Raw genomic sequence first — 19,753 nt, 5'->3', positions numbered from 1 at the left:
GAATTAAAAGATGACAAATATAGTTCAAATTATATTTATGTATATTACTGCTGTAGGAAATAAAGCAGTTGTTACAATTCTGGCACAAGGCTTGGATGTAGGTTGTATAGTTTAATTCAGGAATCAGACCAGCAGATGGTGCCAATGATAATCTGAGGGTTTGGGAACATGCATTGTGTTATTCTCATTACAGTACTGCATCTTTAAAAGAAGACATATAACAGGCGAATATGTTTCGAAATAATTAAAATACTGATAAACAAGAAATGCAGAATTCACAGCCCATAGGAAGGCATTGCAACACATTAGTTCAGGATGTCTGAATCACACGGATAAATCAATAAAAGCAAGGCAGCACATTTTATTTGAAAGGCCTAAATGGCATTAAGGTACAGCATATAAATATTGGCGATTCCAGAGACGGTCATTACAGAGTAACATTAGAGCATTCTTTCCTTTACGAACAATACATTCATGATGGTTTCTCCATAAAACACCTCAATTTGCCTTTATGCTTAATGAACTGAAGAGTAACTTACAAAGCTAAAATAATACAAAAAGAAGTCTCTCGCTTGAATATAAGTTAGTGCCATCGTGTAAGGATGCTCCAGCTCGACATACCGAGACCTGAAGCAAAGGTTTCTCTCTGAATACAGTAGCTAGTTGTTTTGAGCCTCGTTAGTCGTGTCATTCAGTATTTTAGGCTGTATACTGAAAGTGGTAGTTTACATTCCCTGCATATACAAGTTTTTTTATTAAATAAATAAATAAATAACAATACAAACATTTGAAAGGCGTGACAGCCAGGTAACTACAGGAGACGTACTGGATGCAGTACACGCGTTACCAGGCTGTGTGTCCCAAGAGCGATTAGTCATATTTGGGAAAAGACAAATCCCAAATCCCATTATTTGAAATGGTAACCATGATTGTTTCCAGAACCTTCCATTGCAAATCCTGGAGGCAATGCAATACAATTAATATCTCATATGCCAATAATAAATGGCAACTCCTTTTACAAACAGCCTCTTGAATTACTAAGCACTGGCAGAAAGTCTGATTTACTGCTGCTGCTTTTCTCCATCTCTAGAAACAACTGCATCAGGTCACACGTTACAGATCCGCCGACACGCGCGCGACTCCATACGTGGGTTGCGGGATCGGCCGCAAAACTGGAGAAAGCTGAATGTAGCATTCAGTAATGTCAGGTTTAAAAAGGTCCCTTATGTTGCAGGTCCACCATATGGCATCAGACTGTTGTCTAGTATTTGACCTTGCTGGGAACTTGAACATTCACTCCGCTATAGTCCACCATGTACATGGGCCACTGCTAAACACAAAATACAAAAACAGAGAACAGATTGTGAGTAAATGTATTATCTATACACTGATAGAATACACCTTTAGAGCAAGGTTATTATAGTTTACTAAAATTTTAACTTAGAAAACATTTGTGTTAAGATCTAATAAAATATTGGCCAAAAAATTATTGGGAAACTGAAATTGAAATGTTGCCTCAGAAATAAACTGAAATAAGTTTAGGGCACTAAAACTATATAAACAAAAAATATATAAATTAATTAATTATTGACTTATTCTTATATAGCAACATAAAAAACAAATGCATAACAAAATGACAAATGCATACAACAACATTGCTAAACATTATCTAACTAACTTAAAATCTAATTTACCATATTAATAAAACTAAAAACAAAACTGTAGTCATTTTTGAAGTTTTAAAGGTCCAGTGTGTCATTTTTGGGATGATCTATTGATAGACAATGCAATACAATATACATAGCTATGCCTTCAGAGGTGTTTAAAGAGCTTACACAGTAAAGTTTAATGTTTTTATTATCTTAGAATGAGCTATTTATATCTACATACACCGCGGGTCCCCTTGCATGGAATTCGCCATGTTCTGTCGTAGTGTTTTGAAAGGGAGGGGGTGGGGTGGAGTGAGAAGTTGGTTGCAATTCGCAACCTTGCCGCTAGATATTACTGACTGGACCTTTAAAGTCAACAAAGTCAAAGACTTTTACTTTGTTATATAAAAGTCCCTGCTCTTATTCGAAGTAATCGGTTGAAGTTACCATTGTATAACACTTTCTTATTCGACTGATGTATTTGTATTCCCCAAAGTCAGCACAATTTTGTCATTTTAAAATAACAAAAAAGAATAAGAAATGTTACGTGTTTTTTGCATACCATGACAGGAATCTGATTGGTTGATAGTGCCGAGTCTGCTCCAGTGGGCACAGACGCTTGACTGTTGTCAAGTACACGTTTACGTTTGCGTCGATTGGTGGACACTTCTTTACATTCTTTGAAAAAAAGAAGTAAACATTTTCATGTAACATTTCCGCCAATTATTTTTCTAAAGTAAACACATCTGTAAAAAACAAAATGATTCTTACCTGTATTACAAGACTGGGTACACAATTCTGTAAAAGGTCTGAACAAAAACAACATCACTAAGATTGTGCAGAGCAAATCGTGTATTTTATAATTAATGAAAATAATTCATATATTTATTCAATAAAACAGTACGATGACAGCTCAATGTAACAAAATCCCAAGACAGCTCACACTTACTGAAGTGGGGTTTTGATATTGAAGGTAATTTCATCTTGAGCCTGCAGAATTTTTTCCAATCGAATGATGTCATAAGTATTCGGATTCCTGAATGGAATATCATCCGGCAGTCCAGACACTTCCAGTGAGCCGGGATTGGCACGGATTAATTTATATGGAACAAGGACCGAGCGATCCAAACCTAAAGCTTCACCTGAAAGCAAGAGATGAACAAGCATAAGAAACTATTCGAAAAATTTACATTTAAAGGACAATAGGGAGAGTATTGGCTTACCATATTTCTTATTGAAGAGCTCTTTAACTTGTTCCCTTAATATCACTTTCTCTCCCATTCGATTGACCTCGTCTTCTTCTGTTGAATTGCAAAAACATCTTTTTGATACTGAACAAATATCAGCATTTACGCTTTATGTAATTGCAAGAAAATGTCAACCATCATTTGGCTGCAACGTTAAATTTTGTTTTGCTATGATAAGTATCAAAGTTTATTCAGGGAACTTTATTCATAAACCAGTCTCACCATTTATTGGGGTGTAACCTTTCTTCAATATGGTTATTCTCCGAGGTGCTGTTAAAAAAAATATATTGAAATGCAAAACTTATTCCAAGAAAGCGATTAAATGAGTTTAATAAAGGAAGGCAAATTCTCGATTTAGAATATGCATACCTGGCTTTGGAATGAGTCCTTGGAAAGGCCTGAAAAAAAATCACCTCTGAGGTATTAACCTTAAATATCTTATATTGCAATGTAATGGGCTTCAGAAACATTTAATAAAAAAATATTTTATGATTCATTATTATACACATGAATACATAAGAATCAAACTCGAGCAGTACTTCTGCAAAGTCAAAGTTGGAGACTCATGAACTCCAGTAGCTCGCCACAGGTCTTCACCTTGTAATGCTGAAAGAGATCTTGTCTGCCACGGCCAATATCCTCTCTAGATTCTGTGAGCCGAAGGTGCAGGGCTTTCTGAACGGGATGCCAGGGGGCAGGCCCTCAATAATCACTGAGCCGGGGTTACTCTTGATCCTCTTGTAAGGCACTTGCACAGGATACTTAATGCCCAGTGCCTCGCCGTATTTCCTGTTGAACAGGTCTTGGACCTGCTCTCGCAGTGTGTTCGCCAAGTCGATACGGGAGAGCTTGGCCTCTAAACTGTCTGCGGGCAGAGCAACGGTACGAATGCCAACAGTTAAGCGGTGGGAGACTGGAGGATGTTTTCAAAATCAACTGGCATGTGTCTGACTCAAATTCATCTTTTTCATTGAGAATGTAACTAAAGAGACAGTTCACTCAAAATGCGGTCGTGATTTACTTCCTCTCTTTTGGTCCACTTAAGAAGTCATAGAGGTTAAAGTAAATAAACGATCACAAAATGTTCATTTTTGCATGAACTGACCCTTTAAGAGTGAATACTATAACAGTACCACAGTGTACAACAGTTGATAACTTCTTTAAGGTGCTACCTGAGAATCCTGGTCTCTTGGAGGCGGGTCCAGGGTCATCTGATTGGTCTTTGGAGTCCGTCTCTGCTGAACATCATCAAAATAAGAAAAAAAAAAAAGACGAGACCTTTCCTCACTTTCTAGATTCTCTGTAGACATATTTCTACGTAAAGGACTTGAGACAGTTTTGACAGGAAAATCACTAGAGTGCTATTTTAATCTGTTGAAATGATTTAGGTCAATTATGTTCAGTTATTGTTGGTCTCTATGGAATGTGTAAACAAGCAATAAACTACTGGCTGCAGTTCACTTAAAAGCCACCGGTGTCGCTAATAACAAGGTTTTGTAAATTTGACCAAAAGCATCTTTATTATTTTATTCGAATTTCTTTCTGATCACAGAATGGAAGAAAAAAAACAGCATGGCTTGAGCTTACCTGAGTCAGAGGTTGATTTAGAGAGAGACTCGTTTTTAACCTGCTCGGTCAACAACTCCGGCCTGATGAAGACAGAAAAAAACACATTATCATTTCTGCCTCATACCAGGACAGGATGATGTAGCCAGACATGTTCACAAGTCTCGGAGGTCCAAGTCCAAGTCAAATCTCAAGTCTTTGAGGTCAAGTCAAAATGTGGTGTATGATGCCGTCATGTAGTAAAGGAAGAATGTCAATGAAATGTTATACCAAATTGACACCACCAATTGTGTCATTTTATTAGGTGGCTGTAGCCCAGGTGGAGAAACAGAGGCCGTGTCACAGGTGATTAGGCTTTTAAAACATGATTATTTTATTTGTTGTGCATTATATTAAGGTTATATTAAGGTTGCATTGTTATAGAGGTCTATAAAGCAGTATTAATTTAATATTTCGTTACATTTATATTGCGCTTTTCTGGGTACTCTAAGCGCTTTACGTGGAAGGGGGAATCTCATCAACCACCACCAATGTGCACCATCCACGGCAGCCATATTGCGCCTGATGGCGCTAAACTTTAATGATCCGCAAACCAATTGTATGTCCCCACCGATGTCAAAATCAAACTTACGTCAATAGAGCTTAAAAATTGACTCACTTTTTTATAACAAACTGGATCTGACTGCTTGCAGCTAGAATCTTTCTCAGTTTTACAGCCCCGAAACAGTTTGGTCTTCGAAAAGTCATCCCTTCTGGCAACCCGTTAATGTAGAGGTCATCTGGATACATCTGGAACTTGGAGTATGGCACTTTAGCTGGCTCGGGCAGACCAAGAGCTTCACCTACAACAAGACAGATTTTTTAAAAGAAATCACTTACGTACAATTAATTTGGTGAGATCTGATTGGTTGGATAAATATAACTGGAAAATCTAGACGTTGTTGCCACAGTTGATTGTAAACCGGATGGTTGAGTAAGCCCATGACTCACTGTACTTGGAGCTGAACAGGCTCTCCACCTGCTTTCTCAACTGTAGGATCATCTCTCCGATGTCTTCTGGGGAAACGGAGGACAATCACACCAACAGCCAAAAATATCTGAAGACAAACTTTATCCTTCAAAATTGAGTTTTACCTTCGACCGCTCTTTTGAGCCCCTGCGGCGGAGTCTTAGATGCTAAATCTTCTGCAGAGATACAAGCGGAATATATCGTGAGTATCCGCGTAGTACACGGGAAGTATTCCCATGTGTATGATTTGATCAAGAACACGTGCTTTCCACACGCTTAGCTGGAGATTTTGTGATGATTCAACTCACCTGGGGTTTTACTCCAGTGACCATTTGTGTAATGCAGACTTCAACATAACAAATGTATTGAGTATTATTAATTCTGAGTCAAAATGTGCACTGTGAGTCGCTATGAACACTTCGACACACCGCAGGAGGTTTCTTATGTGTATATTGTGCTAAAATCCAATATTAATGATTATTCTTGAAAATAGTAAATGTATTTTAATATTTAATGAAATATTCATACATTTAAATATATAAAAATAGATTTTATACAAAAATAAGGATTTACATTATATTGACGCATATAATCATATTTACATGGCATATAATTCATCATATCGCTGCTGTATATCTGAAACCTTGTATCTCCATATTTTGTGAAAATGTTTGCCATATAAATCATTATGAGTCACCCTTTATGTTTGTCACTGGGATTTGCAAATATCAAACCAATAAAAAGTATTAAAAAGTGCTTGTCAACTTTACGAACACATTTCCTCGAAAACAGGAATTTGGACATACAAGGTTTCAAAAGGACAGCGATGTTATTATATATTGTTTATTAAGCAGAGTTACCCTGCTCAGTGAATTTACCATAAGTTTAAGTTGCTTGTAATAACCAAATAAAGACTTCAATTCATTTTGATTTGGACCATAACTTTAGGACTTTTCCAGACTTGGAGGACATCCTTTTTTATATTTTCTAATAGGGATGCACAATACAGTATATTATGGTGTATTTCGGTATCGGCCGATTAAAAACAGATGATATTAAAAATGTTAACTTGTTTTCTGCATACACTGTTTTAGAATAAAAGCAGTGGTCCACTTTCTAACTTCTGGGCTCAGAAAATGTTATGTTACTATTTTGATACTGTATATCGGTCAATATATCAGTTACCGTCTTTCAGTATTGAAGAGTTATCAGCCTAAAATGTACATGTCGGTGCATTTCTATTTTCTTACATATATATATATATTTTTTTAAATTGTCATAAAAACCATGCTGAACATATCTTGAAAAGACACCACAGCTGTTATAAGTGTTCATATCAACTCTCAGTATTTTATTACATTAAGGGGCTAACACTGGGGGTCTACATGGGTTCAGTTCTAGCGGATGTGGGTTTGTTGTAGGGGGATAACTAACACACCATGGAGTACGGGTTTGGCTACTGATCGGGTAAGTTTGGGATATTGGGTTTGAAATTGAAATAAGTAATGTAAAACTCGTATCTTACCAGGAAACATATTTTTATATAAAACAAAGTGGTTTAAATGACTTAAGATCACCTCAGTGTTGGGGTCCTGTTGCGATCTTCACGGAGGTTTTTCCTTTCAGACGTAGGCGTAATTTGTGGGTGGGACAGGTGGGAAATGACCCCACTACTTTTTGGAATAAATTAAGAAAGGCTTGTGGAAAGTGTGTATTATTTAGGGGCCATTAACATCTAAAAGTCACGGAAAACGCGGGATGCGCTCGTTGCTGACACTCATAAGTTAGTTTTGCGGAAGACCGTGACTTCAGAAAAGCGTCCAGTATGAAATGCGTGCAAAAACGTGTAAAGCAACGCACAAGTGACATTTTCAATCATAGGAATAAACTGTTAAGTGTAATGCACCGCAACAGCCATGTGACCTTCCCCAAATGACAGGTTGGGAAGAAACATGAGATTTGTGTGGATTGACAGCAAATGTATGTACAGATTATGGGACAGATATAAAAGCTCTGGATAGGAAGGTGTAGACAGGGCTGAGGGATGTGTAGCTGGATGAACATTTTGAGAAGGCAATTTCAAAGATTTATTTGGGATTATGGACATAACCCCTAGAGGCAAGACATCAGATAAATGTCCAAATCCACAAATGGAAAGACCAGGCTGCTGTTACCTGCTTCAGGCTCCAATAGACGACAGAGGTCAGGGGTCACCCGTTCAGTCTGGGGCTCGCTTGGCTCTTCTGTAGAAACACTGGACTCTGGGTGTGGACAAAAGTGAGACGGATAATTAGTTGAAAAACATTTAAAATCCACAACATTTTCAACTTTGTTTTATCTGGATTTGATTGGAAAATAAAAAGTAGAACACAAATTTAGTCACAAAAATATTGGTTGACAAGTCATGCCAAGATATCATCCGTACATACCTGGCACTGTCACTTGAATGATTTCACCATCTGGGGGTTCTGTTTTAATCTTCTTCATGGACAGACAGTCCCCGGATGGCCCTGAAAAGTAAGACACGTCAGTTTATTTGACATTTTCTCTTAAACTATAACAATGAGTGGGTGATGTTCAAAGCGTACCTGCTTCGCACTCAGCCAACGGACTGACACAAGAGCTAGTCGATCTGAAACAAGTGACATTTGCAAGATTTTCATTAGATTCTTACATACAAAAGTTGCATCGCATGCTTTTCCTTTTTACTCATTACTTTACCAGAAGTGTTCATTGGTGAAAACATATTAGGATTTTAAATGTCTATTTGTTAAATTTACAAAAATAACATTTTAAATTATTCCATTAGTTTGGAATAACTTAAAAACCTTATCAAATGAAAAAAATCTTTATGTTCATTTCCTTTACTTTTGGTTAATTGAAAATTGTATTTAATTACAATATATAAATTCTAATATTATTGATATAATATATATATATTAAAAGAATACACATTGCTCCCGAAAAGTATTCACAGCGCCTCACTTTTTCCACATTTTGTCAGTTACAGCCTTATTTCAAAATGGATTAAATTCATTATTTTCCTCAAAATTCTACAATCAATCCCCCATAATGACAACGCGACAGAAGTTTGTTTGAAATCTTTGCAAATTTATTAAAAACAAAAAAGCACATGGCGCTTGTCATTCAGGCCAAAGAGTTCAATCTTTGTTTCGTCAGAAATATAATTACAATTTTATATATTTTACATGGCTGTGGTCTGTGCCAAGTTGTATATCTGTAATCAAATCTGTTGAAGTTGTTTTCTCACTCCAAACCTGAAAATGCCTTTTTGGGAATTTTTGGTCGGCAAATTCTTTTTAAAGGCAAGGCACACTAATCTGAGTGATCTGACACAGTCCTTTTGTTAAGACTGGAAAGTAAACTCTTACCTGCTGCTGTGAGTGTTGTTGACCAGATCTAGGGAGGAGCTTGGCACCCTGAGCCCATCTGGGAAACCATCCTCAAGGGCGGAGCCATCCTGCTTGCCCTCCTCCTTAGCTACTTTACCAGCGGCTTAAGAAGAATGAAAAAACTCAATACACATATATAAAAGTAGAATATTGCACTTTAAAAATGCTTTGTAAAAATGTGCTTGAAGAGGTTGCTCTTTAAAAATGGAAATGAATAGTCCTGGCTTATACCAATAACGAATTGTTTTCAGGGCTCAGATGAGATGGCTCCTTACTGTAAAAGCACATAAAAATGCCTGGTTTGTTTTTAAAATACATACCCGTAAAAATCCTTTCGTCAAACATTCTGTGAGGAATAAAAGAGAACTGTTAGTTTTTTGTGATTCCACTTGAAACATATTGAAACGCTAAAATGCTGTCTACGCATGTCTGGTACTGAACAGCGGGAGTTTTCCTCATTATGCCAAATCACGCTGGCTCGTGTATGGCAGCGGTTACCAAGACCAGCATGACGCTTCACTTTGGATGCCTCGCGCTACTCTGCCAGATGGCAAAGACAGCTTTCTTTTCTTATAAAGTAAATTAAAAACTCAGTATATCCAGAACCAATGTCTGGATTTCTTTTCAATGAGCTGCACAGTTAATTACATGAAAAAATCTGAAAGGTTATCAGTAATTAAATCTTTTACATCGCCATCAGATATGTGTGGAAATTGGAAGAGCTGCAAAAATCGCAGCGATAAAACTACTCTGTAGGTTCAACGAATGTAGGTATAAAGCTCACTACTTGCTTCATTTATATGATAATAGACCAGAAGATGCCTCTAGTCGGGTCAATAATGAACGCTTTTCACCTTCTGACAACAAAGCGGACCGCGTGCCTTTCCTCCAGGATCCGTTTCAGTTTAGGCACTCCATAAGTGCATGGCCTCTTGAAGGGAATCTTGTCTGGAATTCCAATGATTTCTACCGCCTCGGGATCGCAGGCGATTTTCCGGTACGGCACAGGAACCATGTGATCCAGACCTAATGCCTCAGCTAAAAGTAACAGATTTCGAATTAAAAGATTCTGACAAGAAATCGAGTTAATGGCAAAGTGAGTAATTTCTATACATTGTTTCTGGAGTGTTTTATAAAAAAATATAACAACACACTTCGCCTCTAAATGAGTAGTTCAATCCAAAACAATTTTTTGTGGCCCCATCGACATCTGTTGTATGGACACACAACTATCGCAAGTCAATGAGGACCAATATTCTTTCGAAATATTTTCCAGAAGAAAGAAAGTCATACAGGTTGGAAATGACAAGAGCGTGAGTAAATGATGATTGGGTGAACTATCCCTTTAATGGCTTTTCATTATCAATATGCACTTATGAATTGTACGTGTTGTGAATTTGGCATTGCTGCTTTATCTCACCGTATCTGCTGTTGAAGAGGATCTGAACACATTCTCGAAGAGTGTTGATGTCCTCCGTCTCCCTGATAAATGAGTCCCATTTTTCTGTGCCCGAGATCAAAACACAATAACCAAGTAGCTCTTTATAAATATTTCAAGTGTTTCATATAGAGTCACAATTGATGTATTTGCATTTTTAAACAATGAAGTTTGTTACACATAAGAGACAATTAATGCAGGTCCTGACTCTCAACAGTGACTGAAGATTTCATGCTGGTCTTTCGCGAGGAACAGAAGTTGGTAGCCTAGGTGACCTGGCCAAAATCCCATTCCTATCGCCCACACTATCGCCCTCTTCATGTCTCGTACAACTAAAGCTACATCTGAACACACACCGCTAATACTAAATAAATCAACTGTGTGCTCCATCAATAGATTTGATACATTTTTTAATAACCAAAAATTATTATTATAAAGCTAACAAGCTCCTGCATTTTGTTCTAGTTCCATAAGGCACATTGTTTGGGACCCCATAAAGCCTGTCTTTGGCCAGACGCTGTGATAGTTGTGTACAGTCAGTCGCCCACCTGATTTTTCATGCACTATAGAAAACAGAAGGCGCTTGGAGACATGGATGCTGGGAGGACTCTGGGCAAGATCCCCTGCCAGACCTATTCGCTCGCCTGGAAGAGACATACATGCTCTCAGATACAAGCACATAAACAAAAACGGTTTCTAATGAACGATGCTTCAGCGCCTACATTCATGACACAACACAAAATGCATTTTCTTTTGAAACAGGAAGTTAAGAAAAGACTAATCTTTTTAATGCTTAGAGCCATGGACTACTACTATTTCGATTTTATGGTTTCTTTAAGAACATAGAGTAATAATAATTGCAAAATATATCTATTTTCTTTTTACATACGCAATATGTCAAATATGTATGCATGTGCATTACTAACTGTTTCCATATATAAAGATTGAAATGCAAATGCAGTGCTGTATGCAAAAGTAAAACGGCAGGTGTTTTTTACCATTGTCAGCACATTCCTTGGCCTGCACGGCTTTCTCTTCAGCGGATGGCCACATACCCAGCCTCTCTTTACCTATGCTGTGCAGTGATGTGGGCTTCAGGTCCATGTTGCTGTCTGGGTGGGGCTGGGAGGACATGGGCATGCCGAACAGGAAGCTGGAGAGCATAGAGTTGCTAGCAGACACTTCCTGAACAGAGGGTTTAACAGTGGCATGGTTGCTTAAGCTTTTTGAGGTCGAAGAGTGATGGTTGACTTCCGGACAGGATTTGGCATCCCGTGAGGGTTCCTCTGGCGTTCTATTTCAAATAAAACAGTAAACAGTAAAGCGAGGCAGTAGCAACGACAAGATCGTGGGACTGTATGTATTTTATCAAATGTGTAATGTCACTATGTATGAACGCATTTTCAAATGAAGTATAATGTAAATCAACACCTTCACAAGATTTTAATAAATTTAAGATTTCAATATCTCAATGTAGCAATTCGATCATTTTTTTTACATTAAGATGAAAGACTAACCTTTTGACTATAAAGCGGATTCGATTACTTTGCTCTAAGATCTTCATTAAGGTCTTGGTGTCGTATTCTGAAGGCTTTCTCAAAGTTACACCGTCAGGAAGGCCGTAGACAACCAGCGAGCTGGGATCCTTCAGAATCCATTCATAAGGCACAGGGACCAGGCTGCTCTTCCCAACAGCCTCACCTGAAACGCATCACATCTCATTGAACAAACTTGAATTTAAGCCCATTATTCCACGTCCACTGCTCGCAGTAACGTGAAGAACAGAAAAGTATCAAGTATCGGGTTCTTACTGTACAGTACGCTGAAGACTTCTTCCACCATCTTCCTCAAGACGAAGATGTTGGAGTGAGAGTCGGTTAAGGTTCTCTGTCTGGCCTGCTGACCGCAGTCTTTGCCTGTCCTGCTGCAGTCCACGTCAGGAGCTTTAGCGTGGGAGTTCGCTTGAAGACAAGACACTTCTGTGAGGAACAATATGTGTTATTGTAGAGGGAACTAGTCACTGAAATATGCATTATTATATGCGCATTGAGATCTTTATGTCAGTACAGACATATGCAGTGGCTACACATGATATTATATTTTTTGTTATAAGTTAACGTTAGCATTGTGTTAATTTTTAAAACATATTTAACAAAATGTCCTCGTGTTTTTTGAGCCATGTCTCTAGTCCCCACCAGTGGGGTACGCTACACACTACAGACATGTGTGGTCCGTATAAAGAATCCATGTAAATTTATTCTAGGGCACTTTTGACTAGCATTGTATTGTTTGCTGTCAAACATTCTTCGAGATATCTTCTTTTGTGTTCAACAGAACAAATAAATGTATAGAGAAATTTCTCCTACTATGGTAGTCAATGGTGGCCAAGATTGGTTACAAGCATTCTTCCAAATATCTTTCTCTGTGTTCATTGGTCCAAAATGTTGATACAGGTTTGGCCACTTGAGGGTGAGTAAATGGGTGAACTGGTACTTTAAGATCATTATCTTTACTGTCTTATTTTCGCGCGGGTGCACACAAGGGTCACATTAGTGCTGACTCGATCAGAAAAATAAAAAGAATGTTCCTAAGGAGCTTTTAAGCTAATTACCAACCTCAACATGGTTATAATCATATCAGCTTGGAATTGTCCAGATTTAACCATTCATCAGACATGTGAACTCACTGCAGAACTTGTGGAAGTCCGTCTGTATCTCCTTTCTGGAGTTGAGAAAGATTCGTCCTTTTTCTGTTCCCACGGCGATCACGCTGTCCTCGTGCACGGTGACACATGCCACCTCAGCGTTCAGTTTAGACATGGCAGAGCACTGCGCACAACATTTTAAGTCGTCAGCCACCAAACCGCTGTGTAATACACATGTATATGCAAGTGCATATGTGCTTACCACAGAGTCCAGCGCTGACACGAGGCTGGTGAGAATCTCTTGTCTGGATGACACATGTGGAACTTTGAGCTCTGGCCGAGAGCTGGTCCTCATGCCATCACAGGCCAGCTTCCGAACCTGTGCCATTCTTCTGGAGCACAAAAGAAGGATGAGTCAGACTAGAATGAAATGTCAGGTCTTAAAGATTACTCAGAATGCAAACATAATTACTTATTACCATAAAAGCTTGGATTGCTAATGGAGCCTAATATTCTACAGACGAGGCCATGTTTTATTAGAAGCGAACCACACAAGGGTGTGAGGGACAGTACAGTCCGTTCCATAGCTCGTAAAAATCGCATTCCAGTGTTGAAAACCTATTTACTTCAAATATATGTACATATTTCCAAATTCAATGGGAAAAAAGGACACTGGACTTTGGGTCAAAGGAAGGAGTTGATTCGTTTCAAAAGTGGAGCAAATCGAAGCTCATTGTGGGTAAGAAAACGTGTGAACGAATATAGCGAATTAAAGATGCAATGTGGAGTAATTTTAGAGACATCTAGCAGTGAGGTTGCGAATTGCTACCAATGGCTCACTCCATCCCTCCCTTTCAAAGTACTACGGTGGCTGACACAGAAAAAAGATGTTGTCACGTTTTTGCTTATTTGCCAAAGGACATACATAGATACCCTAGACACAGGTCAATCAAAAGTACTAAAAACATAACGCTTCATCATGTAAGGTCTTTATACACCTCTGAAGACATAGTTATATATGTATTGCATATTAAAATGTGTTTCTGTCAATAGATCCACCTTAATCCTGCACATTGTCCCTTTAGGTTATCTACTCGGGTTTCTGACACTACGAAAAATGGCCGACAAGCAGTAAGAGATAAAAAGCCAGTTTAGGTCTATCGCTTACTGCTTCCTTTTATTCACGATAAATTTGACACGTGCTGTCTACCCTTACAACCAAGACAACTGTAAAAAAGCGACTAACAGTCACTTATACCGTAAGTGCAAATGAATTATCGATATACCTGTTTTTTATATAAACAACACAGTTAAGACATTTCAAGTTCCCCTATTAACTTTTTTTTTATATTTCAGCTGTAACATATTGAAAGATAGAAAAACCTTTAAGAGGCTTTGGGAAGTGATAGTAATATCCTCCTCAGAGCTAATACGCCAAAATCCGTCACGCACATGTGAAAGTAGCTAATTACGATAAGCCTTTGTCAACCAATTAAAGCTAGCACAGATTATTGCCTTAAACCCCTTCATCCTTAATTTGTTCTCCTCGGAAGCAAGACGACGCCTTGAAGCATCGGACCTCAAAAGTGAACTATTTCCCCCCCCCCGCTCGACAGACCCTCCCCGACCCCCAATCTCGATTTCAGCGAAGTCAACTTGACACTCAAAGACTATACATGTGTCTAGACTAGATGACTGTGTGTTTTAAAACTAGCAAACCCAAAGACACTTTGAAGACGTAAAACAAACGGAACAGCAAGGACAATCATCACAGAACATAAAACAAACAAACACACGTATAAATAAATAACGCAATCCTAATTCCAGGCTTGGCGTTCGCATGGCAACTGCAATCCGTTTCCTTGGAAACTAATCTCGAGGCATGTGAACAATGCAGCTCTGGCCTTTAATCTCTCCAGACACTGGGAGCCATTATCCCAGCCTCCGGGCAAAGCCAAAACCACAGACTGCACAGAGAGAGCCCAGTACTACTATTACTCCTCCGAATCTCTTTCTACACAATCTACGGAAAAGAGCCTTCAATAAATCCTGCTTGACTTTAAGCTTAAGAGCAACAAGCATATTGCAATTATTAAATCTGTTTTTAGTTTGTTTATTTTGCAAGATCATGTCCTAATAAGGCCGATTCTGAAAATCTGTTTATATTTTACTAAACCCGTGTTAAAAGAATCTAAACATAAGAAAAATACAGTATTTGAAAAAAAGGAAATAAACATGCGTTGTGACACAGTTTTTGAGAGACAACATACTTTCTCTCAAATTTAAACGCAATTTAAAAGTAATAATACCCCACAAATGAAGAAGTGATGGATCTGTATAGAGAACATAAAATAGTTATATTTTATTTTTTAATTTTCACATGCCCATTCATGAGGAATACAAACTGTTACAGACTTTGAGTAAAAGGTAAAAAAACGAATCTGACATCTGTGGTATGTATTTTCAATATGGTGAAAACCTTTGGTAAAAAAAACCTTTTGATTTATAATGTATGATGTTGGAATCCATTAAGTTTAAAGATAACAACAAAATCTGTATGAGGTTGATACAGAGAGCCCCCCAACCCCTTAGTCTCTAATATTCTTTAAGCTCCGTCACTCATGCGAAAATCATGTAGGGTCATAGGGAAATAACAAACCTCTTTTTAGTAAGACGCCCCTTTTTAAGTATCATGCATGTCTATATCATAAAAGGCGCAGGATGAGTTAAAAGGGTCATACGTCGCTAATACGTGTTTTTATGTGTCTTTGGTGTGTTATAAGTTGCCCATGTATGTATTAGACACGTGTTGGAACAAAAGATGCATTCTATCTAAAAGCGAAGGCTCACCCAGACCTGAAACTCCTCGTGTAACCACACCGCCACAAATCTACGTCAGTTCGTGGTATGATTTGACTAAGACCACCCAAATGTATAAACAAGTAAAGTGGGCATACCGGTAAGTACAATTGTTTTGGTCCATGAAGTTCCCAATATGGCAAGAGGCGTTACATTTCCGCCACACGCTTGCAGTATCCACTGGTTAACTGGCCAATCACAGCACACCTCGCATTTCAGAGAGATGAGCTTTGTAGAAAATCTGCACGAGATCAAATAAAGCGTGCATACACGTCGCATTAAATCTAAATCAAACGATAATATTTGTTTTAGCTGTCCCATATGACCCCTTTAAGGCTAAAATATACTTTTCCGCAGATTTTATCTAGAATTTCAGTCTGAACTTGTTTGAGAAAGTCTGTGCCAATCTGCAGATTTGATCAGGTAGAGCGTTTCTATCTAAAACTTTCAAAAAGTCTGCAAGTGCATGAAAAAATTTTACATTTTAATGTAAGCCAGATTGTAAAAAGTTTTATAATGTATTCCAGCCATTACGTGTCAAAGTTGAGCGCCTTTAGAAGTTGTTCAGATCCTTTCCAGAAGCACTGTGATACTCTGTGAAATTCATTTAACAGCTTCATCTTGACACTTCTCAGTTTAACAAAAGATAAAACTCATTGAACAAGCTTATCTTATTTGCCAAAAGAAAACTATTCATTTGACACCTTAAGCTTTGTGTGTAAATAACATTTTATACTCCGTCTTAAGCTTTCTTGGCAGAAGCCAAAGTACGTGACAAACTAGAACAAATACAACTTCAAGGGGTTAAAAAGAAAACCACACAAAAAATTCAACTGGTGACACTCCTAAAAAAAATTGCCGGAAAACTAGGAGTCCAGACTGACAGGCTTAAACGCTCAGATTAATGACTTCCTCTTTGTTGGGAGCCTGCCCTGCCAAAATACGCTTTTTCATCACGCTATCTCACACTCTCTGTTCTTTAGAAGGCATAGTGTAGCCGGTCCTGTACTTCTTGAATTACTGCCTGTACGGTGCTTAGAGATATTACTGGCATCTCAATAAAGGCAACCGTGGGTTTTTATGAGCGGTTTTGCCCTAAGAGGCTTGTGGCTTTGCCCTTGACACACAATACGTCTGCTAATAGCCTGTACACAGATTCTGTTCGCAGATCTCTTCAGAAACACAACTGCATCTAAATCGGTTAGCTCAAAGGCTGATCGTTGACTTGTAATTGGTCCTAACTCCTTCCATTCTGGACATATTCCCGGAGGCCACGCAAACACTTTGCATCATGCAAACACAAAAATATGGATGCGGACATGGATGATGCCTTCCCACGGTATACAAACGTTGATGTTCGGTTTTTATAAAGATCGCAAATTCAACACAGATAAAAACACTGCACCGATATTTATCGGATGTTTTTCCATTTGAAACCATGGGATATGTGAAATAAGATGATATAACAACTGATAGTTTACCAATGAACTGGGTTATTTTTTCTTGAATAACGTAGCGTTTACCTTTATGGAAAATAATAACTTGGCGAAACAAAACGAAATGTAGTTGTATTATAAAATGCATAAAAAAGATAAAAAAGTAAAGTTTCCAAGCAGTTTCAACACTTAGTTATTAGTTATTTGTTAAAATCGGTATTGAAGGAAAATGACATGTTTATTGGAAGTCTTATGATCTGTGGATCTTGTCAACTTGTCAAGTGAATAAAAAAAGTACCATGATGGTCACACGGTACTCCTTCATATTCCTTTATGCACATATTTCACATATTTACATGGAACAAAACTGCAATTGTGCGTTTGTATGTTTTGGCAAAAGTGCACAAACTTTATGGAATACATTTGTTTAAGCATAGTAGTAACTTGTTTACTCATGTAAATTGAAACATTTAGAAAATAAACAATACAAAAGAAAACAAAGCCCATAATCGCTTTTGACTTTCATTCTATAAGTTTGTATTCAAGTTCGAGATCTGGAGTCTCAGACTGTCATGTCTATTCCTAAATCCTTTGAGGAAAACTGAACTGAAGTTTGGTTCATCTGATGTTTATGACTCGAGAGGGTCACACACGGCCATTCACAACGTTACTGAACTAGCATTCGCTGCAGAGACACATTAGCAGTCACTTATATGTGGATTTGACATTGTAAACATGACCTTCCCACGTCGACGAACACGTCCACTCGTGCCCATTCCGACCCCAACGCCCATCATCTTCAGCAGACTGTCCCCAATAAAACCAGTAAATATCATCGATCACCCCGCCAACAATAGAGCCGCTCTATTTCTGCAACTTGCTAGCACTCAATGCGTGTTGCCATTTTGAGCAGACAAACACAACACGCCTCAGAAACACTCAGATAGCGTCCACGATAAACCCCGAACGCAAACGCTTTAATAACGTACGTTTAACGCGTCCCGTCGCCATGAAAAACATCGCGTCGCGTGTGGAGCGTTAGCATGATAGCCAGCGAGCTAACTCTCCTAGCCGTCCTCCTCCCCCTGAATTATAATCTGTAATTTCACTTTTTCAACGTCCATAAAAAGTCACGTGTCCCAGAACGATCACCGCAAACGTTATTTCGCTCCCAAATAAGAAGAATGAGATTGAAATATGGCCGTTTTGTTACCTTATGCTGTCAATCCCGGAATACGTTTATTCTCCGTTTAATCCAATCGGGGGCTGAATTCCCATCTAAAGAAAAGCGATCGCGACTTTGTTCGATTTCATAATCTCCAGCGCGTGTCTCGCGTCGGTTGTCCGTCGAAAATATATCGACGAGATTTATTTCGTCAATTTAGTCCGTTTTCTTTCTGTTTTCTTTAAACGGGAGTGTGTCCCCTTTCCCCTTTCTTTGTTCTGTAATCCAGTAAAATTGAAAGTCATTCGCCTCCGCTAATCCCAGCCCAACTCAACAACAGCATCTATTGGCTGTCATTTACATACAGGATTAAAGAACCGCTGGAAAAACTCGCCAACGACGCTCATGTGCCAAATCTAACCAACTCACATTGTGATTTACATACTGTATGTTCGCACACCATTATTTATTGTTGTTTTCATTTTTTGAACCAGAATGCAACAACTAACCTTTAAATCCTCCTTATTAATTACGACCTTCCCTGTTTTAATAACGAGTTAAACATTTGAATAAAAAAAATATATACATATTTTGATAATGAATGCATTAAATAATGCATTAATTAATATCAATACTGTAAAATGCAGTAATTGTATGTATAGTTATCATTAAAACGCTTAATTGTTGGTTTTTGTAATTCAATTTCATAAATGAATTATTAATGTTGACCATTTATTTTATTCATGTCTTTATTTACCATCTATCATCGAATTAAATCACTCCTAAAGTCCAAGTAAATAACTTAATTTAGAAACCCTGATAATGTCTTTCATATTTAAATGCGCGGTGCAGCTTTTATTCGTGCCATGAATCGTTTATGTTATTTGTGTTATTTATAAATTGCCTTGTTCATCTGTTTGTTCATCAGCAGAATATTGCCCTCTGCTGTCGCTTCGGCACTCAACATCATTCAACTTACTGTAGCAAAGTGTGTTACAATAAGCTTTTTTTAGGAAGCCATTTGTGTGTTTGTGACATCTATGTGGAAAACGTTATGGATTTATGGGTCATTCGCTTCATTTAAACTCATAAGAGTGAGGGAATGTTTGAAGGAGTTTTATTACGATTCTGTTTACTGTCAAATTTTCAATTTATGCCACGAAAAAGTGTTAATAATGCTCGTATGATTATATTTGCTAGATAGACCTACAGTATTACCCTTGACCTTATATATAATATTGACCTTCAACTACTACATAGTACCAGAACTATTTGTACCGTAACCACACAAAATAAAGGGCTATAGTCATAAATAGACTACAAGGTT

General features: G+C 38.0%; 1 protein-coding gene across 6 annotated transcripts; it reads right to left on the bottom strand.

Annotated features, from left to right (window-relative positions):
- Positions 1 to 100: 100 nt before the first annotated feature.
- gtf2ird1 (GTF2I repeat domain containing 1) lies at positions 101 to 18,758 on the bottom strand. Of its 6 annotated transcripts, none has more exons than XM_079448431.1 (27): positions 18,475 to 18,758; positions 13,229 to 13,358; positions 13,009 to 13,150; positions 12,134 to 12,301; positions 11,840 to 12,023; positions 11,321 to 11,616; positions 10,871 to 10,966; positions 10,305 to 10,388; positions 9,739 to 9,922; positions 9,205 to 9,230; positions 8,864 to 8,987; positions 8,060 to 8,103; positions 7,901 to 7,981; positions 7,646 to 7,732; positions 5,597 to 5,647; positions 5,453 to 5,518; positions 5,121 to 5,304; positions 4,484 to 4,545; positions 4,069 to 4,134; positions 3,494 to 3,761; positions 3,266 to 3,294; positions 3,119 to 3,166; positions 2,873 to 2,950; positions 2,599 to 2,791; positions 2,421 to 2,458; positions 2,212 to 2,327; positions 101 to 1,330 (listed from the first exon to the last, which is right to left on the bottom strand). In XM_079448431.1, the coding sequence occupies exons 2-27, from the start codon at positions 13,352 to 13,354 to the stop codon at positions 1,262 to 1,264; spliced, it is 2,910 nt and encodes a 969-aa protein (XP_079304557.1). In that variant the 5' UTR covers positions 13,355 to 13,358; positions 18,475 to 18,758; the 3' UTR covers positions 101 to 1,261. The 6 variants fall into 6 exon arrangements, with proteins under 6 accessions (XP_079304557.1, XP_079304561.1, XP_079304559.1 ...); XM_079448435.1 differs by having other exon boundaries at positions 343 to 1,330; positions 4,069 to 4,131; positions 5,453 to 5,515; positions 18,475 to 18,731; XM_079448433.1 differs by having other exon boundaries at positions 343 to 1,330; positions 4,069 to 4,131; positions 18,475 to 18,722.
- Positions 18,759 to 19,753: the final 995 nt, after the last annotated feature.

This window comes from Barbatula barbatula (genome assembly GCF_947034865.1).
Source record: "Barbatula barbatula genome assembly, chromosome: 2".
In the NCBI taxonomy this organism is placed as follows: Eukaryota; Metazoa; Chordata; class Actinopteri; order Cypriniformes; family Nemacheilidae; genus Barbatula; species Barbatula barbatula.
Note: the sequence above shows the minus strand (reverse complement) of the source record. Positions and strands in the feature narration are given on the sequence as shown.

Bases quoted from the DNA above. Each gene is read 5' to 3' on its own strand.
- gtf2ird1 (XM_079448431.1), bottom strand. From the start codon at position 13,354: ATGGCACAGGTTCGGAAGCTGGCCTGTGATGGCATGAGGACCAGCTCT. The intron at 10,967-11,320 runs GTAAAAAACACC...TGTCTCTTCCAG, and splicing joins CAAGGAATGTGCTGACAATG to GCGAGCGAATAGGTCTGGCA. The intron at 5,519-5,596 runs GTAAAACTCAAT...CCGTTTCCCCAG, and splicing joins GCTCAAAAGAGCGGTCGAAG to AAGACATCGGAGAGATGATC.